Source organism: Rhinolophus hipposideros (assembly GCF_964194185.1).
Source record: "Rhinolophus hipposideros genome assembly, chromosome: 9".
Lineage (NCBI taxonomy): Eukaryota > Metazoa > Chordata > Mammalia > Chiroptera > Rhinolophidae > Rhinolophus > Rhinolophus hipposideros.
In genome coordinates, this window is record NC_138055.1 from 51277426 (window position 1) to 51292106 (window position 14681).

The 14681-nt window shown below is 52.6% G+C and overlaps 1 protein-coding gene across 5 annotated transcripts; it reads left to right on the forward strand.

The window, feature by feature from the left end:
- The first annotated feature begins 1865 nt into the window (after positions 1 to 1865).
- AQP6 (aquaporin 6) lies at positions 1866 to 7385 on the forward strand. Of its 5 annotated transcripts, none has more exons than XM_081058883.1 (5): positions 3422 to 4025; positions 4733 to 4891; positions 5152 to 5232; positions 5929 to 6102; positions 6603 to 7170. In XM_081058883.1, the coding sequence occupies exons 1-4, from the start codon at positions 3465 to 3467 to the stop codon at positions 6058 to 6060; spliced, it is 933 nt and encodes a 310-aa protein (XP_080915009.1). In that variant the 5' UTR covers positions 3422 to 3464; the 3' UTR covers positions 6061 to 6102; positions 6603 to 7170. The 5 variants fall into 5 exon arrangements, with proteins under 5 accessions (XP_080915007.1, XP_080915009.1, XP_080915008.1 ...); XM_081058882.1 differs by having other exon boundaries at positions 3442 to 4025; positions 5851 to 6102; XM_081058885.1 differs by having other exon boundaries at positions 3446 to 4025; positions 4825 to 4891; positions 5960 to 6102; positions 6603 to 7171.
- The last annotated feature ends 7296 nt before the right edge of the window (positions 7386 to 14681 follow it).

The following is a 14681-nucleotide window of genomic DNA, read 5'->3' on the forward strand; positions in this document are numbered from 1 at the left end:
TGAGGCCGAGAGCCTAGAAACTGCCCTCCTGGCTCTGTCACCACAGCATTGCTGCTGTTTGGTGCCTGGTATACAGGCGCGGAAACCTAGCCTCTAGGCAAGATATAGTAGGGACGGGTAAGTGTCTGTCCCCAAGCCCTCTGTGGCCCTGTCTGAGGGGAGGGGAGAAGAGAGATGTCCTGGATGTTCCCTGGGACGACTCCTAGGCATGGAACCCCCCCTATGGCAGGGAGGAATGTCACCCACACTGCCCATTCATTCCTTCATTGCTTGAGTATTTATTGAAAGACTCCTTTAAGCCAGGCCAGCACAGGAGTCTGCAATGGAGCAGTAGAGGCACGGGGGAGGCCAAAGCCGGAAATAGCTACTGGCTTTGCTCAAGCCAAACTTCTCTTTGAAGCTTGACCTGATTGTGCTGGAGAGGAAAATCAGAGTGGACTTCATGGAGGAATTAGACTCGAGCAAAGTCTTGAAAGAAAGATGTCATGCAGGGCGTCATGCGGGGTCTCTGTCCTGCTCCACACATAAGAACACAGGACAAGCTGAAGCCTAAAAGGAACACCCACGGAGCCATAGATAGGGGAGTCATACCACTATAGTCTAGCTGGCGGCTGGGTTGGAGACACAGGAAGTAGGAGCCACACGATACGCAATCCGCCATCTGCTTGTCTGCCAACCCACCCACCCCCTAGCTCAGCCACGGCAGTTATATCAGTGGCTAATGGCTAACCTGTAATAGCTGCTGGCCAACCAGTCACAGGTGATAGCCATCTACTACCCGAGCCAGCACCTTTCCACGTGAGGCCAAGAGCCTGGAAATTGCTCTCTGGGACTCTGTCCCCACAAAAGACAAAGAGGAAAGGCATTCCAAAGCCATGGTCTCTCCACTATTCTGAAATTAGTGGACATGTTATAAAGAAGAAGGCAGGAGAGAGAGAAGTGCAAACCACCGATGAGGCTGGCAATGGCCAAGAGTTGGCCCCCATCACACAGAGAGCCAAGGGCACAGGGAGGGTCCCCTGACTCAACACAGGAGAAGGACTCCCTCTTCTTCAGGTCACAGGGAAGCTGGTGAGGGCATGGGGCCCACCAGGGGGTTTGCGGCTCAGGAGGAAGGATGTGAAGAAATCTTGCTTGCTAGCTTGGCTTTCTGGGTGGGACAGGAGGCAAGCTGAACTGCTAGAAGAAAGCCAGAGTGTGTGGGGTACTTAAAGAGAGTGGGGAAAGTTTGAAGTAGGTCTTAGAAGAATGAGGATAGAGACGCCTGGAGCTGGGGATGGTATGAGGATTGCTGAGCAGAGCTGCGACCCCTGCTGAAGCCAGAGACCATGGACTTGTCATGGCAACAGTCTGCATGGCTGGGTGAGTGTCTTCAGCAGGGTTCAGCAGCGCCAATGGCCGCCCGGGCAGAGGGGTGTGAGGAGAATGAGAGTGGAGAGATGTGGAGGGGAGAGGGATGGAGAGAACCGGGAGTCAGGAGAGCGGGGCATTGGGGTGAGATACCAGGGGACCCGGCTGGAGAGGGGGCTAGGAGAACAGAAAGGAGATGGGGAAGGTGAGTGGATAGAGCCTGTGATCAAAGCTGGCATGTTTCACTTAAAGATTTCAGAGGGCCCAGTCCCAGGTGAGGGCGGGTATACGGCCGTCAGGATAGCAGCTGAAAGGGAGCAGATATGAAAGTCACCTGCCTCCAGGAGGTCAGGAAGCTTCTATTCGCTCATTGATTCATTCAACAAATATTTCCTGAGCACCTACTATGGCCAATCCCTGTGCAAGACACTACACATAGGGATGAGCAAAACTTGGCTCAGGGGCTCACCATCTCACTGGAGAGACACATTAACACCATGGCAACACCCTATGGTGAGCGTAGTGCATAAAAATGCCCCGGTGTGATGGGAGCACACAGAGGGGTCCTCATCCAGGAAAAGAGGAGATGACATCAAAGTTGAGCCTTAGGGGTGGGTTAGGAGTTACTCAAGCAAAGGAAGTGGGAAGGGCACGCCAAAGAGAAGACAGAGCATCCTGCAAGGAGAAACCAGCATAGAGTGTTCCAGAACGACTGGTCACTTGGTGAGGCCAGAGGGTAAAGAGCAAGACGAGGAGTGGGGAGAGGTGAGGCAGGAAAAGCAGCATCCCAGAGGGCACAGGAGGCTTTGAAGGGATTTCAGCAGAGAAGCAGCAGGATCACATTTGCATTTTAGAAAAATCACTCTGGCTGCAGCGTGGATAATTGATTGGAGCAGAGCAAGGGAGCAGACAGAGAGAATGGTTAAAGGCTGCAGGGCAGCAGGGGTGGCGAGAAGAGGGCAGAGTCAAGAAATCAGCAGGCCTTGATGCCTTTACTAGATGGGGACAGGAGGGAGAGAAGAGTCCAGGGTGCTTCCCAGGTACCTCCAACTGCACTGGAGGAAACAGGAGTGTGTTTGAGAGGATGAGGAGGGAGCAGGATGTTATTTTGAGAAAGGTTGCATTTGAGGAGTCTGAGGACAACCAGGGGACATCCCCTGGGCGGGTAGATATGGCCAGGGGCGAGGTCAGGGCACCCAGATGTGGTTAAGAGGTGAAGACAATTATTTTAACAGATGGGCAGATTCTTCTTAGGGAGGGAACAGCTTCATTTGGTTAAACACCCAAATGGCGGTAAAAAGGCAGAGCCTAGGGAGTGGGCGACCTTAGGGCCAGCATAGCTACAAAAATGGCTAAGCTGCCCTGCCTGAGACTAAAAGGAATTGTTTTGACCCCTGAGAGGAGAGCAGAGAATGGAGGGGGGTGGGGCTGAGAAGGGAGGAGAAGGGTGAGGGAAAGGAGAAGCAGGTGAGAGACCAGTGGAAATTCCCATGGCAGGCAGCAGAGGTGCCCACGGTCACGTGTGTCTTCTGATTTGCTGTGGAATAAACCCGTCCTCCATTTGCCCCCTCTGTACCCCCATAGGCCCACATCCTTAGTAAAGGTAACTCTATTCACATCTGCTTTCTGAGTGGGGTTTTAGGTGGGAACGAAGGGGAGAGCTCCATTTCACATCTGGGTTTATGGGCACAGAATAGTGTGAGTCCCTCTGGAGGCAGAGCCTGCAGGCAGAGGGGGCCAGGAGAAACAGGACACTCTGAAGCAGGCCTTGGACGTGGGGATCTGAGTGATTTTGTTCTACCTAAGCTGACATCAGGGGCGTGGACGCTTTGAAATCCCACGCCCGCCACTGCTCCTGCACCTACGACCCTCAGGTTAGGCCTCGGCCTGCTGCACCATTAGGCCTGCCCAGCTTGGAAACCTCCTGGGAGGTTCCAGCTCAGCGCCCTGAGACCGCCTCCCCTCCCCCAGCTGTCAGGTGAGCTCAGGGTAAGGCAGGCATGTGAGTACCACCCCCCATGCCACTCCCACGCCTCCCACCCACCCAGACGCACATAACCCCATCAGACCAACCCTTGCCAGTCCGACCAGCACAGTCCGAGGACAGCCGTGCCATGGAGGAGCTGCAGATGGGAGCGAGCGAAGGCCGCCACGCAGTGGGACAGCCAGAGCAGGCCCGAAGCAAGAGATTAGAGGAGACCCAGGAGACCAGAGGCAAGGGAAGCAGAGAGAGGCCCTGGGAGCAGAAGAGGTGGCAGCCAAGGCCCCGGGACGTAGACGCGACGGAGCCGGAAGGGCATGGCTTGGCCAAGATGACGGGGCGCCGGCTCTGGACGGCCACCAGCAAGGCGCTGTTTGTGGAGTTCCTGGCCACGGGGCTGTACGTGTTCTTTGGCGTGGGCTCGACGCTGCACTGGCCCTTGGCACTTCCCACCGTCCTGCAGATCACCATCACCTTCAACCTGGCCACAGCCATGGCCGTGCAGATCACCTGGAAGACCAGCGGGGCGCACATCAACCCCGCCGTGACGCTCGCCTTCCTCGTGGGCTCGCAGATCTCGCTGCCCCGTGCTGTGGCCTATGTGGCTGCCCAGCTGACAGGGGCCACTGTGGGGGCTGCCGTGCTTTATGGGGTCACACCAGGGGACATCCGAGAGACCCTCGGGATCAACATGGTAGGTACAGGGAGGGGCACCTGGCAGGGCGGTGTCTAAACAGGTGGTAAGGGTGGGGGCCCGGCCGGGGGGAGGGGGCGGGGAGGTAACCATGGCACCCAGGGGGATCAAGCTGCCTTGGTGCAGGCAGAGCAGTGTGACTGTGGCTCAAGGAACTGGTGGCGCAGCGAGAAGCCCCGGTAAGGGGCTGGAGTCGGAGAAGGACCGGGCATCTAAGGGGGGCGGGCAGCCAGGGAAGGCCGGGGCTGTGAGTGGTGGCAGGGGCCCTGCGTGCACTTCTTGTTCCCTAAATCCCCCACATGTCTCTTGCTCTTCTGTTTGCCCATGTTCCTCCCTTCTCAGCACGCTGAGGCCTGCTTTACCCGCCTCCCCTCCCCTAATCATCTCCTCCTTCCATTCCTACCCAGGTCTCCTCCCAGTCAAACATGCACCCCAGCTTCTCGGAGCCTCCCCTGTCCCACCAGTCCTGAGCTCCTGCCATCCCCCCAAATCACTGGTCCCAACCAACCTTTGGGTTGAGAAGGGTGACATTCACTTCTTTAGGAGCAAGTGTCTGGGGCTCACCTGAACCCCACCACACAGTCCTCCTTAAGTCCTGAACTGGCACTGGTGAGGTGTCACACCTTTCTAATGAGGGAATGAGGTGGGGGGGTGTCACCATCTCCTGGCAGAGCCCATTCAGGCTGCAGCGTAACCCCCTCACCCAGGTCTGGAGCAACGTGTCGACTGGCCAGGCGGTGACAGTGGAGCTGGTTCTCACCCTGCAGCTTGTGCTCTGTGTCTTTGCTTCCACCGACAGCCGTCAGGCATCGGGCTCCCCGGCCACCATGATTGGGATCTCTGTGGCATTAGGCCACCTCATCGGGGTAAGGGTCACAGGGGGCTGCCATGCAGACGCACACACTGCTCCTCCTGGGGGGACTATGGGGTCCTAAAGGCCAGGAAGTGTCCCTCCCTGAGTCCCTCACGCCTTGGGGCCAAGGCTGTGCCCCACACTCCAGGCCCAGGATATGGGGCTGCAGAAGCCAAGGCTGGAGCTGGGGCTCTGAGCCAGGGCAGAAGGGACTGTGCCCTCCCAGTCTTGCCTTACACCTCCTTACACCCTGAACCCACAATTGCTCCCCAGATCTACTTCACTGGCTGTTCTATGAACCCAGCCCGCTCCTTCGGACCTGCCCTCATCGTTGGGAAGTTCACGCTCCACTGGGTGAGACCCTTTGCTGGCAGCCATGGGGAGGGGCGCGGAGAGGGCCCAAGTAAAGGCAATAGGGACTTCGGCTTTCTCCAGCAGGGTAGGGGGCACAGAGACTTGGAGAGATAAGTCGCCCTGCCCCAGACCAACTTGACCCCCGATGGAGGTTTCCCGAAGCTCAGAAGACCAGGGCATGTATCCTGGCTTCATGCTTTCCTTCTTTCAGCTTCAATAGCCCAGGGTACCCAGGGGACTGGCAAGAAATGGGCCAGGGCAGGAGCTGCAGCCTTGGCCCAGACCTCAAGTCCTGGCTGTTTCCTTATTCACTTTCTCCAGCTGGACCAATTTCCTAACTTGGATACAGAAAAAAGATAAACAGAAATAGACACACACACCAGCAAAGACAAGAACAGCCCTAGCCAAGGCTCCTGGTTGGAACGGGAGGCGAGGCAAGAGGGAGAAAGGAGCAGTGAGGGGCCTGGTGGGGGGACGCCTTCTCAAATTTGCCACCTTATAGACAGCTTGAGGTTTCCTGGGAGACCAAGTCAACACTAGGGAAGCAGGTAGGGGCCTCAAAGCTATGCTTTGATCTGACAGCTGAACAGCCAGGTGCTTACTTCTCTGCCTCCTCAGATCTTCTGGGTGGGGCCCCTGACAGGGGCTGTCCTGGCTTCGCTGATCTACAACTTTATCCTGTTCCCTGACACCAAGACCCTGGCCCAGCGACTGGCCATCCTTACAGGCACTGAGGAGACAAAGAAATTGGTAGTGCTGGAGCCCCAGAAGGAATCCCAGTCCAGTTCAGAAGACTCCATACCGAAGAGTGTGTGTCAGGTGATATAGAATTTGGCTCCTGCCCTCAGGCTTCTGAGACTAGCCGGGCAGGTGAGCAGCATACTTTGTGTGTCCGGACTTCATTTTCTGGGGAGAAAAGGGGTTTTCGAGGGTGGGTAGGGATGCTTGGCCTCTTGTCCTAAGGGTGGGTAGGGGGTGCCAATCCCTTACATTACTAGATAGAATCTGGGGAGCAAATATGTTGTTTCCTCCTCCTCTACCTCTTAACGGGACAGAGCAGAGGGAGGCAGGGGAATTCACTACTGCCCTCCCCTTCTCTCATCTGTCTGGCCTCCAGATCCCCATGTCTAAGCAGATGGCCATTCTGCTTAGAGACTGAGGGCTAAAGGGACCTCAGAGAACCCCAACTTTTCATCCCACCCTTGGGGAGGAGGGGCCAGACTTCACAGAAGCCCCAGAGCTCCTCAGACGCATGTCTCTGCTCTTGGGTGTGGTTTGGGGACTATGGTTTCCCCTCAGACTGTGGGCTTCCTGAAGACAGAGATTACCTTCCCAGGAAACCTTCGTTCCTCATTTCTCCAAATGCCCAGGAAAGGACTCCACCCTTGGGAAGAGCTGACACAGAGGAAGCTATTCTCAGGCTAGCAGATGGGCAGGCTATAGGAAGGGAGGTTTGGGCCAAACAGGCCTTTTCCAGGACAAGCTTTTCCTGGCTGTTTGGCTGCCTCCCACCTCAGCCCCATTCACAGAAGCAATCCTGAGCGAGGGCGGCCCCAGCCCAGCCCTCCATCCATGACCTGGGCCAGAAGCCATGTCCAGCCTCATTCTCAGCTCTACCAGGATCCCTCAAAAGCTGTTGAATAAGCCCCAAGGATGCTAGGAACTCGAGAATGACTCAGGAATCTACAGTTTTCAGTTCAATGCCCCTGAAGGACTACCGGCGTCTCAGTTGGTTGGCTAATATTTACAAGCTGCTGTAAATCGACTCTGCTCATGACTTGGGGTCCTATCTGGATCTTGGCTTCCCCAGCTGTTAAATGGGCACAAGTCTCCCCCAGGGACTGCTGTGACAACAAACAAGGGGTTGGAAAGTGTTTGGGGAAATTAAAATGCTAGAAAAACAAAGCCAATAAAAGATGGTTATTGTTGCTATTACTGTAATTACTGGGTTTGAATACAATTGCTGTTGGTAATGGGAGGGGAAGAAGGGAGAGAGGGAGATGATTGAGAAGGCGGGGAAGAGAGGTTTTTCTTATTTGATCTGCTCCACAGACGGGAGGGCCCTGAGAACTTTGTGTGTGTAGATGGCGGCGGTTGGGGGAGGGACCCTGGAATGAAGAGACAAGCCAATAAAAGCCAGTTCTTCTCATCTCTATGGCGCCCATCACCATGGTACCCTGAGATGCAGCAACCAAATCCATAAAAAAGATAGGTTCTTTCCCATGATGTCTCCAAAGGGGTTGGATGGGGGAGGGGCTCCCGTCTTCTGAGGGCAGGCCTGGCCTGTGACCAGTGCAGCAACTGAGTCCCAGGTGCTCCAAGCCACAGCAGCCGTGCTCAGCGTTCTGTAGTATTATCAGTGCAGAGGACTATTCACATCTCCCCAAGCTGGGCCACACTCATCCATCTTCATAGTCTCTTAGAGCCCAGGGCTTCTTGTGCCCTTTTATGAGCAGGGACAGCTGGGCTTGTGTGTGCGTGTGTGTGTGTGTGTGTGTGTGTGTGTGTGTGTGTGTGTAGGTTGTGATTGACTTGTTAAAGGTCACCCAGCTCAGTACCACAGCCCCCTAAGGTCTCCCCAGCTCCCAGCTTAGAATTTTCCAAAATAATGCTCCAGCGGTGCTCATACAAACTGCAGCCAGAGAAAAGGACGCGGGAACTAGAAGGTTGAAGAGGGCAGGGGGTGGAGCTCCTGCAGGAGGTCCTTAAACTCCTAGACAAATTATCTCTGCATCCCAAGAAGCACACCCTGGGTGCTCAATAAAAGTCTGATGAATGGATGACTGAGGCTGGGCGGCTAGGAGGGAGGGGAGGTAGTAATTGATCAAGAGGAGAATTCAGGAGTTACAGCCCCACATGAGCCAAAAATGAACCGCTGAGGAGCCTGTGCTTGCAGGTAGAGGTAGCTGGGAAGAGGGTGCGCAGCCACACGTGAGTCCCCACCCCTATTTCAGAGCTGCCTGTGTCACCTCCGTCCCGGGAACTTCAGGCCAAAAGGGTAAGGCTGATGGCCTGAAGAGAAACCTGGGGGCCCCTTTCACAATTAGTTCTTTGAAGCTGTGCTGTTGGAATAGAGTAGAATGAGGAGACAAGCTTCATGAGAAGTGAGGAATTAGGTTAGAGTCTGAAGCTCAACCGAGGTTCAACAGGAATGAGTAACCAAAGGTGAGCTTCTCCTCTGCAGCCCTTTCATAGGACAGCTGGCCATCTGGGTGAGGGAAGGGCAGGCCTTCCAGGAGCCAAATCTCAGCAGTTCCAGCCAGGGACAGGGGGTTTCATAGTCACAGCCGGTGGGCCTGGGTGGGGGGCCAGGAGCACAGGGAAGACAGAGACCCAACCAGGCAGACCCTTGGTGTGCACTCCCTTCCTCCCGTTTGTCAGGGGAAGTTTTTAATTAATGGTGTGTAATCTGATCTGGCCCTCTCCCTGCTGAGCACTGCCTTCAATCAGCAGAGCCATCTGCAATTGCAATTCATAATTCTCCCCAAAGGGAGGGGAACTCAGGACGGGTGCCTTGGTGATTAATACAATTAGCCTTTTATGTTGATGATTGTCTTAGCAGGAGCAGAGGATGCCAGCCGGGGCCTAGGCTGTCACTTCCCCATTGGCTGGCAGGAAGTCCCTCTAAGCTTTCCACCTGCACAGCTACCTCGGGGTGTAAAGGGGACACATCTAATCTGGCACCACACTGTGGAAGGGGGAGAGCCCATGAAGGGGCCAGGCTCTGGGACACATGTGGGCCCCTTAGAGGGGAAAGGAGGAGCAAGATGGTGATTCAGGGACTTATTCCCAAGGAAAATCTCTTTGACCTCAAGGATTCTATGCACCAAGGTTAAAAGGAAAAAGACTACATAAAGGTAGACTGGGGGTTGAAAACATTCAAAGAGTTTAAATATAGGCTCCAGCACTTGTAGCTGTGTGAACTTGAGCAAGTTACTTAAGGATCCTGAGCCTCACTTTCATCTGGAAAATGGGGTCTATTCCCAAAGGGGCTGGAAGAACGATGTGGGACTTTTGTGCTCAGCACCACGCCTGACACATGGTCAGACTGCAATCAGGGGTAGAGGTTTTCACCATCATCGCGGCAGATTGCAACTCCCTCTGCCAATGAGTGTAGCTGCTTCCCCTGCGGTTTCTAATGCAGCCCAGCTAAAGAAGGGATCACTTCCTCCCCATACCCCAGGCTGAGCTTGAGCAAAGGAGAGGGAGTATGTGAGCGTGAGTGTGTTGGGGAAGGAAAGTCCCAGAGGAAAGAGGAGTCAAGAATCAAATCCAAGAAAGAAATAAGGGCCGTCTCAGAACAGAGAAGTGGAGCGCTGCTGGCGTGATCGTGGCTGGCAGCTGGTTTGGGGGAGATTCAGGAGGCTGGGTAGCTATAAAGGGGTGAAAAGGACGGCTTTGAGCATCTGGAATTTCATATGGAAGCTAAGTAAACAAAAGGGGAGCAGCCATCAGTGTGAGGGTTTAAGCAGCAGTACAGATCAAAATCTGTGATCTCTGATCTATACATGAGGAAAAGTGATCTGGAACCAGCTGATTGGGGTTTTAATGGGAGACTCTGCTGGGTCAGGAGAGGGGATCACCTCAGTTGCTCTGGGCCCCCAGAGCTGTTCTCCACGGTCTGGAGCAGTGAGAAGAATGCTCGCTATGGAGAGATGTCAACCTGCAGCCACTGCCAGGCCCAGCAGTGGGTGGGGGGCCGGGGACTGGGGGGGGGGGATCAAGGGCTAATCAAAATGAAGCATCCAGCCAAGCTGGCCACTCTGGGCAGCTGGGGCAGGGGGTCCGCACTGCCGAGGTCTGTAATCACTTCTCAGGGAGGGGCAGTTACACTGAGGAGCAGTCACATATTTAGCAAAAGCTGCAGAGGGGAGGCATGGTTCGCGAAGGGGGTTTATGAGGGTGGGGAGTTCAACGGCACTAATTAATGAGCTGCAGTTAATGGGCAGAAAAGGGGGAAATGAAAAACTGCTTCAGAGCTCTGATGAAGTCAGATGAAGGGACAGTTACTGCCAGAGCTGGGGGTGGGGGAGGCCAGAGACAGAAGCAGGGACCCACAAATCCACCCCACAACCAAGACAGGTAAAACAAGGCCCAGCCAGGGCAGCAGGTGGGGGTGTCCGGTTATGGAAACCAGGCTGGAGGGACCTCCGTAGCCTGGAATATGCTCTGGGCCCTCTCTGGCTGCCTTGTTTATCCTCCTATCCAGTTTGAATGTCATCACCTCCTAGGCTCTCTTAAGTCTCCAGCTCCCTCCCTCCTCTGAGCTCCCCCCCACCCTTGCACCCTCCTCTATCCTGGCACTGAACAGGTTACTTCATAGGTACTTGACCATCTCTGTCTACGGAACAGGAAGACTTTCTTAAACAAAATTATATTTTTAGTCTACTTCTTATCTCAGAGCAAGTTTCCTTAACTTGATTATCTGTCCTTTTCTTGTTGGTCCCCAAACCATGGCCTTCCAGTTTAAATGGAGGGGAGACCTCTGGTATTCTGGATTTGGTGAGCATATTGGACAACGGATTGCAATAAACACTCCCAACTCCCTGCCCAAACAGAGTATCTCACACCTCTCATCCTTTTTGTGTTAAGGCTCCCTGAATGTTTTTGTCCTAGTCTGTGATTTCACTCCACCAAGACATCCTATTATTTTGGTCTTGGCCTCACTGATTCACAATGACTTTTCGCCCTTCCCCGACTCAGGGGTCACATGTAATGACTCTGAAGGTCATTGACTGGGACAGATTTTGAGGCTATCCTACACATTGCTTGTCTGCTTCTTCGTGCCAGATGAGCCTTGCTTGCTTTTGCTATCCCGCAGCTTCCCTCGGACCTGGGGGAACTCCCTGCTGTAACCTTTCCAAGGCTAAGTAGCTGGTTCCCCAGCCTCCACAACTGGTTTAGCCAACAGCCTATCTCGCACAAACGGCGAATATTACCAACCCAAGTAACATTGATGATAAGATGCACCACTATTTTATGAGCTCCTAAGAAAGCAAACTCATTGCATTCTATTTGTACAATGCCATTAATTATGATATCCCAATTCTCAGAGATATTGAAATGTTTTAAGTGTATCTTATGATCATCTCTCCTTCAAATCTTGGCTCTTTTAAAGATTTTAAAGAAAGGGGGAATGGTAGGCCAAAGGGGGACTACACTGGAGGGTCTCAAGTTACCTCCTCCCTCTTTGGGGATGGGAACCATCGCCCTTGTGGGCTCTCAGCTCCTCTGCACATCTATTTCTAGTCCAGCGTTGACTACCCAGGCCACCCCTCACGATGAACGTCAGTGCCAGGGAAGCCACTAAAGAGAACCCTTTTCAGGGAGGCCAAACAAAGCACGAGCCATGCCAAGCCGGGAGCACCATTTTTAAGGAGATAATCACCTAGCACTCCAACACCGTTTATCCAACCACTTCCCACCCTCCGGGGTTATCTGTCCGAACCTTCAGGCCAGTGCCATGAGGAGATGCCCAGATTAGTCATTTCCTCCTAATCGGGCTAAGACAGCTCCGTTAAGCTGCCGACTGCAGGCAATTCCCGTTAAAGAAAGCAGCTGGAAAGGGCTTAGCCCGTTAATGCCAGCAGCTGCACCTCCACAGTGCGGCTGCTCTGCCGAGGGGCTGGCTCTGTCCAGAAGCAAAGAGGCATTCAGCCCCCGTCAGTGTGCATTACCCTAGGAGGAGAGAGCAGCCAGCTCCCCGGGAGGAGGGGAGGTGGTTCATCTAAGCACCTCCACCCCCAGGCTTTGCTTCCCAATGAGGAAGAAAAATTCCAGCTCCTTTGTCTCCCTCGCTCTACTAAAATCTGGACAAACTGTACCATCTCACAGGCAGAAAGAGCTTTCTCTGTGACAGGAGCGACTCCATTGCAAAAATTCACCCAGGGAACACGACAGATCCACTTGTTAGTTTTGACAACAAAAAGACTTTAGGCCATTAACCACGCGACTCATTCTCCTTTGAGCTGATTTTATTTCTCTGAGGTCTTAAATATGCTTCTGATTCCAGGTATGCATACGTGTGGACACAACAGGCTGACTACCTCTTTTGGAGAGCACTGGGCCCCAGGGTTGATGAGGGAGAAAGCTGAAAAGCCCTCAGAAAGCCCTGGCACAGAGCAGCCTGCTGAAGAGAGATCACTTGAAGACTTCTTACTGAAAGCCAGATGGTGAACATGAGACGGGGTGAGAGCTAATGCCACTCAGGGGGAAAGCCAATAAGCTAATCCGCTGACACGTTTCTAGAAGCAGGCTGATGGCTGTGGTTCAGAGACTCGCCTGTGCTTGGCTCTGAGCTTCAGAGCACACGAGATGCACATGGGCGGCCCGAGAACAGACTCCCACCCAGAGCCACCTCAAGCACCCACACCAGCTCTTCCTTCTCTTCCGGCAGAGAAAACAGCCCTGGATCACCAAGCACAGGTCTGCATTCTACCAGACAATAACCCCAGCCACGAAGACATTCTCCTAATCACCTTCCCCAGCAGTGTGGGCCTCCCGGCTCTTTCTGGGTCATCTGTTGAGTGCATAGGCACAACCACATACAGCCCTGAGTGGAACCATTGACGTACGTAATAATATACTCACAAGCCCACGATGCTGAAATCTGAAATAGCCGGCACCACGGCTGACCTCTAGAGTGGGACTACATTCCCCAGGTTCTAATCCCAGCTAAACTATAATTAGTGTGTGGGAATTTGAGCCAAATCACCTTTCTGAATTTGTCAGTTGGGATGACATCACCTAACCTACCCACTGAACATGAGTGTGGTGAGGTCAAGATGATAAATGAAAGCACTCTGTATATTGTAAATCACCATGTTACTTTTCCCAGAGGCTCTGTAGGGAATTGGTTCCTAAGCCCATCTGCACTGATGACCAGAGAAGATATGAACTGGCTAGTACTTTATTATCAGTCTACATAACCATGGACATGTCTCTGAGCCTAGCACACAGATGGTGTCCAACTGTGTGAGATATGAGAGTAACGCTATATAAAAACAATGCAACTATGAAGCTATAGAGGGAGAGAGGTACAAAAGGAAAAATTCCTGCTTCCAACTCTGAGTCCCTGAAAAGTGGCCTCCTTTCCCATCCCACAAGACTGCAGAGAAGGCTCCCACACACGCCGAGGTTATTCCTGGTGATGTCAAGCTGTCTTCTGCCTGACTTCGTGAACAGAAACCATCAACAAATAGACTCTGAGAACCAGAGTCTAATAAATTACACAAGTTAAGGAACTCATGGCCTGGGGCCTTCACTTATTTACAAAATATAGCAGCTACAGGGAGCAGATTTAATAAAAATTTGTTAAATTCTTAGGTTAAGTGGCCATCCTCCAAACCCTGTTTATACTAAAAGCATAATGACTAACATGCCCTGACCCTGAGTACTTAAAAAGCTTTTTGCACCAGTGGCTGCAGCTTGAGCCATGACCAAGACTATCAAAGCACATTGATCCAGAACCTACTGTGTGAGCTGGGCTGACCTGAACACTGAGCTCTGTGCCGTTCTTGCTTATCAGATCTGGACGACACAACGACGTTCCCTGCTCATGTTGAGAGCCGACGAAAAGGTGATGCATGATTAAGCAAAGCGCTCAGTGTACCAGGCACAGCAGTGGGTCTCCCAAATGCTTTTCCAATAGGAAATTATATACCATGTGTATATGCAAATGTGTGTGTGTGTCTGTCTATCTGAAGCTTTAGGTGGGTAGGGAGACCTTGCTGGAACAAAAAAAAGCAAGCCTGGTATCTTTGCTCCTTGCAACACTCAGCCTTACTTGTCACTGTGCTACCCAATACTTGAAGCTTGAATATAAGAATTCAAGGCCCTTTCAATGCCACAGGTTCAAGTCATAGCCAAAAAAGGACTTTTTGCCACGGTCAATCAATTGAGCACCCTATAGTCTTCTGATCAAAAGTCAGATGCCTTTTTGCCTTCTATTTCTGCAAGCAATGAATTCACCCTCCCAAGGAAGGAGAAATCATTAAACGCCCAGTAATAAATGGAAACGGTTGCTGCTGAATCAAGCCATGTAATGCTTGCCCAGTCAAATAAACATCAAACTTAGGAGTCTTGCATAGATTGATTTAAAGATTCTGGTTATTAGCAAGTGGGACAGTAAAGTTAAACTGCATTAAAGAAAGAGTAAGAGGCAGCATCAGAAAGGGTCAGAAGCAGAAGACTGGGGTGACAGCCACCCCAAAGCACTGGACCCTTTCCATAGATCTCATACAAGGAGGTATAATGTAATTAAGAAAGGCCTCGAAAGTCATGCTGTTCCACTGAAGGGCTGTTAAAGAAGTTGAAGGTGGGTACATATTTCCCTTTGCTAATATCAGAATTATTTTCACGGCTAAGGTCTCTTGGCCTAGCCCAAAACTAAGCAACTGGCTGCCAACATTTGACACATAGGACCATTTCCTTTTTCGTTAATGGGCCAT

What these genes read in the sequence shown, in the direction of transcription:
- AQP6 (XM_081058881.1), top strand. Translation starts at nt 3,369, where the DNA reads ATGCCACTCCCACGCCTCCCACCCACCCAGACGCACATAACCCCATCA. An exon ending in AGACCCTCGGGATCAACATG is followed by an intron (nt 4,026 to 4,732) that starts GTAGGTACAGGG and finishes CCCCTCACCCAG; the next exon opens with GTCTGGAGCAACGTGTCGAC. An exon ending in GGAAGTTCACGCTCCACTGG is followed by an intron (nt 5,233 to 5,850) that starts GTGAGACCCTTT and finishes CTGCCTCCTCAG; the next exon opens with ATCTTCTGGGTGGGGCCCCT.